Below are 6,000 nucleotides of genomic sequence, written 5' to 3' on the forward strand. Positions count from 1 at the left end.
GCCAGAGAGGGAAGATGCAGGAGGGTCCAAGCTTTTTCTTCCCACGCTGGCAGCCGGCAAACAAACGCTGCACTTTCAGAACAAGACTCCACTTATCACTCAGCAGCTCCAAAGGATGCTCAGCTGCTGGAGGAGGGGATCCCTGCCCCATTCCCCCAGCAGTGAAGGAAGGGGGCCTCTCCAAGGGTCAGCCGGACACCGAGCTCCCCGGGACAAGCGCGGGCTCCCCGCAGGGAGCGCTGGCGGCTCCGCGGTGCTTTTGGGAAAGTCTCCCGCAATTGCTCGCTGCGCTTAGCGCAGGGCAGGGGACTGCGGGGCTCCGGAGGTGCCTGTGCATCATTCCCCTCGCAGAAGGAGCGCACACGCGTGGCTGCACCGGCACCTCCGTCCGTGCCTCCGCTGGGGCCCTGCGCTGATGCTCGCCACCCCCGGCACCGCACTCGCCCGCGGCCACCCAGCCCCGCACCCCCCGCGGGCAGCGGGTCCCCCCCGGTCCCGCCGCGCCCCCTCGCACCTTGTCGGACGGCTTTCACCACGATGGGGTCCTTGCAGCTCCGGATCACTTCCAGCACGTCGTAGCGCGGCAGCCCCGACACGCGGACCCCCTGCACCTCCAGCAGCAGCTCGCCCTCGCTCAGCGCCGCCTCGCCGTCCCCCTCCGCCGCGCCCGCGTACGGGAACTCTCCGTGCTCCGCGCCGCCGAGCAGGGCGAAGCCCAGCTGCCCGCCGGGCCCGCGGCTCAGCGCGCACTGCCGCACCCGGCTGGACCAGTGGTTCTTCTTCTGCACGACCCGCGACATGGCGCTGTCCCTCCGCGCCGCGGGGCGCTCGGCAGGTGCGCAGGGGGCGCGGACCCGCCGCCCGCTCAGGCCATCACCGCCCGCACGGCTCCGCGCCCGCGGAGGGCGCGCACCGCCTCCCGCCCGCCCCTCCGCGCCGTCCCTTCTCCCCTCTTAGTAAGAAAGAAAAAAAAAGAAAAAAAAAATTAAAAATAATTTTAAAGCGCTGAAAAAGCAAATCCGGCAGCCGCGCGGTGTTGCCGCCCCTCTCCGCGGGCGCTGCGCGGGGCGCGGAGCCTTTCGGGCGGTACAAAGCGCCGCTTGTTTTGTTCCAGTTCGGTCCGTCCCGCTCCGCCGCGCTCCGCGCCGCCGGCGCAGGCGCCCTGGCACGGCCCGCCCCGGCCCGGCCCGGCCCCCGCCCGCTCCCCGCCCCGGCCCGGCCCGGCCCCCGCCCGCTCCCCGCCCCGGCCCGGCCCGGCCCCCGCCCGCTCCCCGCCCCCGGCCCGGCCCGGCCGGCACGGCCCCCCCGCCCCACGTGCGGCCGCGGCTCCTCCCGCCCGCACCGACAACTTTCCCGAGGGGAGAACTCCGTGCCCGCGCCCCCCCGGCAGGAAGCATCTTGCTCCGAGCGGCCCCGAGCGCGGGTGCTCTGCCCCGCGCCCCCGGAGATGCTCGTGTTCCAGGCGGCTGGGGATGGCAGATCTTTGCTTTCCCGGGAGGATTTCTAGGATTTGCCCGGTTGCAAACCTCTGCAATCACTTCTTACCTGCGCTTTCCGGGTGGTTGTTGCAGGAGACGCAAAGTACAAGTCCTGAGGAAAAAGTTGCACAAGCCCGTCATTAAAATGGTATCAAAGCGCTTGCACATGGCTGAGTGAAAGTCGTGCTCCTACTCTTAGTTCTCCGTTTTTTTTTTATTGAATTTGAGACATTAATAATGTTCTCACATTGTCCTGTTGTCGTGTAATTGGTTAGGAGCCGGACGGACTCATAGCGAGGTCTGGCTGCTGGGGAAAGGGACGCGCATCCATTTGCTTGTCCTTGGCCACAACTCCTCAAAGTTACCCAGAACTAGTGCAAAACTCAAAAGGGGAAAATAAGAAAGCGTGCACGTACCAGCTGTCCCTTCCAGGTCATGCTCCATGCTTCCAAACCTGAAAGCCAGGCCTCATTTTGAGCAGTCTTATGCATGACCGAACCCCTTCCAGCAAGGAATTCAGTTGTCAGATGTGTGCGTGCCCTATTTTGCTGCTAATCGGGACTGAGAAGTGACACAGGGAAACAAAGAGTCTGGTCTGGCTCTCTGTGCTGCCCTAATGTGTGCTCAGACGCTACAGCCCGCAGACTTTCACTGCTGTCGCTCTTTCATCTCCCATCCTCGCAGCCAAGCGTGCCCTGCAGTGATCTGCGATGCAGGAGCGGCGGCAGGCTCGGCAAGCATCGGTACTTGGGGAAGAAACTCAGCCTAACATCGTCTGATGCTGGCCCAGCTGATCAGCCAGGCTTGGCTCCCAGACCTAAGAGAGGTGACCGGGATGCTTTCCCTGCCCTTGCACCTGTCCCGGATGGAGCAGGGGAGCCTGTCCTTCCCCAGCCCCTGCGTTCCATCCCTCCTTTCCCCAGCTGCAATCTCTCATCTGGCTGCTCTGTAGCACTGCAGACACCGCTCCGCAGCCCCGGGCTCCGGCCCCGGTGGCACAGCCACGTCCAGCCAAGGGAACAGGAAGGCTTGGCCAATGTCACATAGCACAGCAGTGAGTCAGCTCCATCCCCTGTGCCTCAGGCACCTCTGGCCAGGTCTCCATGGGAAGCAGATGGGATTGCTAGGGCTCAGGAAAGTCCTGCCAAGGGAGGGGGCAGAGCCTGCCTTCTTGGGTAGAAATGGACTCATGAAGTTCAATGGACCTGCTGCGTCTAGCCCTCATTTGCTTCCAAGAGTTTTCTTTCCATTTGGAACTTTCATACTTTGTTTTCATCCTTAAAGCTGTTCTGATCCCTTATGTTTGAGCAGCAATAACTGTCTCACATCTGCTTTTGCTGGCTCAGTAACCAGCTGCCCAATTTGTCACCTTTAGGATGACAGCACACTTTTTATTGTGCCTTCACCAGTAAAGAGTGGATTGGTCATCGGGCTGGATCCCCTGGGCAATAAATGCTCCAGAGGTCTGTAGACCCTACAGAGCAGCAGCGTGGCTTGTGGGGAAGGGTTTCTCTCTCTCATCTGTGCACGGGCTGATAGTTATGTCACACACGTGAGCTCAGGGTGCAGGGAGCCCCTTGTTCACAGCCAAGAGCTGGGTGTGACGTATTTTCATCACCATCATTTTGCAGGGTGTCTTATGTGACAGCTCTCCTGAGCTAAAAATCGTCTGGGATCCATGTGAGCATCACATGAGTTGTGGTTGCCCTGAATAGATCTTACAGAACTACTTGTGCTTCATGGAAAAAAATTTTGAAAAAGACTATTTGGAAAAGTTTTGATAGTAAATGTATGAGATGACAGACTTCCAAGGGCCCTTTTCAGTTTGCTTACAAACAGTGCAACTGTAAGGAAAGTGTGAGCTGTCCCCGTTGTAATCCTAACTCTGTACTCATGTCTGGGCACCATGCTCCCAAAATTGCTCTTGCTGATCATTAACAAAACCAGCAAACCTCAACCAGAATTTCATTTTCAGATTTTCACTTCAGTTTTTCTCCTGGACCAGTTTCCTACCGTTTTTTCTCCTTGTTGTATCCAGGTGGTCAGTCTGGATAACCCTAGATCCTGGAAGCTGGCACCACTTAAAACAGCTCAAATTTAGCCAAGGTTTTTTGTTGTCCTGATTGCCAACTCTGTGACTGCCCAGCACCTCACTGCTGCAGCGAGATTATTTCAGGGCACAGCTGCTCCAACCACCTCTATTAAAGGAAACCCTTGGTCAGACTTTAAAAGCACTGAGCCCTTGACCAATGGCCAGGCTGCTCCTGCCCAGAAGGGACCCTGACACCAGCTGATGGATAATTGGGTTATTACTCCATACAAACCTGGCACTGCATTTCGTTGCAGAGCCTGGCCTCTCTCCCAGGGACACTGGTCCTGCCTTTGCAGGGGATGAATTTAATGATTAACAGACTGTCTTCATCTCTAACAACTGCAGCTCTAATAATGAGATTCTCCTTTTTGTGAGGGTCTCTAAGCATTTCATAAACAGTAATTAAGGAATCTTCACAGGGCACCAACCTGGGGAGCAGCTGAACATTAACACAGGGCAGGGAGAAGCTCAGGGGACATTCCTCATTTGAGGACAGCTCACTGCAGCCATCCTACTTCACCTGCAGCAGCTGGTTCAGCCTCATCTCATGCAGTTCTGCATGTTCTTTACCAGCTCACAGCCCATGACAGCGCTGTAAAAACTGATATGGGTGGGCTCAGGCCTTTAAGCAGAGCCTGATTCCCTCGCTCTTTTGTCTGCAGTCACTCTGGCCCATGCATTGGCAGCTGCTAATTTGTCAGGATGAGAAGGCTGGTGCTTTCTTCCTCCTTCAGAAGGTGCTCTGCATGCTTTGGGCCCAGCTACAAACACACAACAGCTCAAATGGTTCTTTCAAATAGGATATTGACCCATGGACGTGGTCTCAAACATCTCTGAAATTTCGTGCTGTGTCCCGGATTCTAAAATGGGTCAAAGCTCCCCCAAGCATCAGCTCATTCTCTCAGCTTTCCTACTGAAACTTTAGGAAACCACAGTTTTACTTTTTTTGGAATGGAAAACCATGTCTAGTCGCTGAGAATGTTGTGGGTTTATGGCAGTTCACAGCCATGTACTCCCACCAGAGAGCATTACAAAAGATGACAATGATTAAGACTACAAATTAAAGTACAGAATATTTAACACAGCAGAATTTATTCTTAATTTCCAAATAAACCCCAAACCTTTGATATCACAGGCCTCAAGGCCTTGAAAGCCTGAGCACATAGATCCTGGAAAAAAAGAGAGTAGAGACTTTAAACAAGATCCAGTTTCTCAGACATTGAAGTTTCCTGTTGGCACACTGACTACCAGAATCTGTCAGTAGGAGAGCCATGTATTATGGTTATTTCCCAAACAAGAATTGTTTTTCTAGTAATCCCACTTAACTCTTATTGGAGGAGGATTTTCTGTGTAGAAGCCAGGATTTCTCAGCAGGCTGGTACTGCTTTCTGGTAGCAAGGAGGAGATGGACTGCTGCTGCTTTGAGTCCTGGTCCTGGCAAACATTTCAACAGGTGACCCAACCCCAGGTACTGAACAAACCCTGCATTTATAGAAAACCTTCCAAGTGTCAGGACATGAGAAGTTCTGGTTAAGCTGATGACCAGCCAGCATGGACAGGTCCTGCCTAAGGTCAGTGGCAGAGCTTGGTCAGCAAGGTGCGTCCCAAAAGGCAGCCCCTTGTGTAGGACATTTCCAGCAGCAGGGTGGCTGGATCCCATGCAGGGCTGGCTCAGAGTGAGTCTGTAACCACAGGATGCTGGGAAGAAAAAGGAAACTCGCCTCTTACTGGGACTTCATGTCACCTTCCTCAACAATTTATTTCAATAATATCACACATAGTGGAATATAAAGCTGAAGATCAATCTCATAACCATATTAAGACACTCTGGGGTGTATTTTATAGGACCATTAATGTACTTCTTGGGTGGTTAAAGTCACCCACAGCATAAATTAATGGCCCCATAAAACATGCTCTGTCATATCCTATGGCTTAAATAACACACAATAGGCTGGGGATGTTGGGATGTGGTTGAGCTTATTGGGTGTAAGCAAAGGGTCAGAGTGACCACCTGGAAGTGAGGATGCCAGCCTCGAGGAGCCCAGTCATTTTTAAAAAGCAAGATTGTAGAAAATCCAACACAATTACAAGCTGTAGATTTCATTAGCTCTCATTAGCACTCATATTCCCAGGTCTATTCCTTTCATTCAGGCATAGCCTCCCTGCAGAAGCGTTCTGCTCCAGGGTAGGATTGTTGTGGGTGGGGCTTTTTGGCATGGAGAGATCCAGGCTTGAAAAGCCCTGAAGAAGTCCAGCACAGAGCAGGTAAAGCCTCTTGGTTAGAGTAGGGATCAGATTGGCTTTGCAAGGGAAGCTAAGCCTGCCATATGTTTCAACTTTCTGAAAGAAACTTGAAGGAAATGTCTGTGCAGTGTCTATTTGGGACAGATTTTATTGGAGTAGAGGTCTCTGGTATATACAGGAGTATTT

At 54.0% G+C, this 6,000-nt stretch overlaps 1 protein-coding gene across 18 annotated transcripts in view; it reads right to left on the reverse strand.

Moving 5' to 3' along the window:
- MAGI1 (membrane associated guanylate kinase, WW and PDZ domain containing 1) overlaps positions 1 to 1,167 on the reverse strand; it is a 330,591-nt gene extending 329,424 nt beyond the window's left edge. For all 18 annotated transcript variants that reach the window (XM_058845495.1, XM_058845492.1, XM_058845491.1 and 15 more), the window contains exon 1: positions 515 to 1,167. In XM_058845495.1, coding sequence (XP_058701478.1) covers positions 515 to 800 — 286 coding nt within the window. In that variant the 5' untranslated portion in view covers positions 801 to 1,167. The remainder of the gene's footprint in view (positions 1 to 514) is intronic.
- Positions 1,168 to 6,000: the final 4,833 nt, after the last annotated feature.

The sequence above is a fragment of the Poecile atricapillus genome, chromosome 9 (assembly GCF_030490865.1).
Source record: "Poecile atricapillus isolate bPoeAtr1 chromosome 9, bPoeAtr1.hap1, whole genome shotgun sequence".
In the NCBI taxonomy this organism is placed as follows: Eukaryota; Metazoa; Chordata; class Aves; order Passeriformes; family Paridae; genus Poecile; species Poecile atricapillus.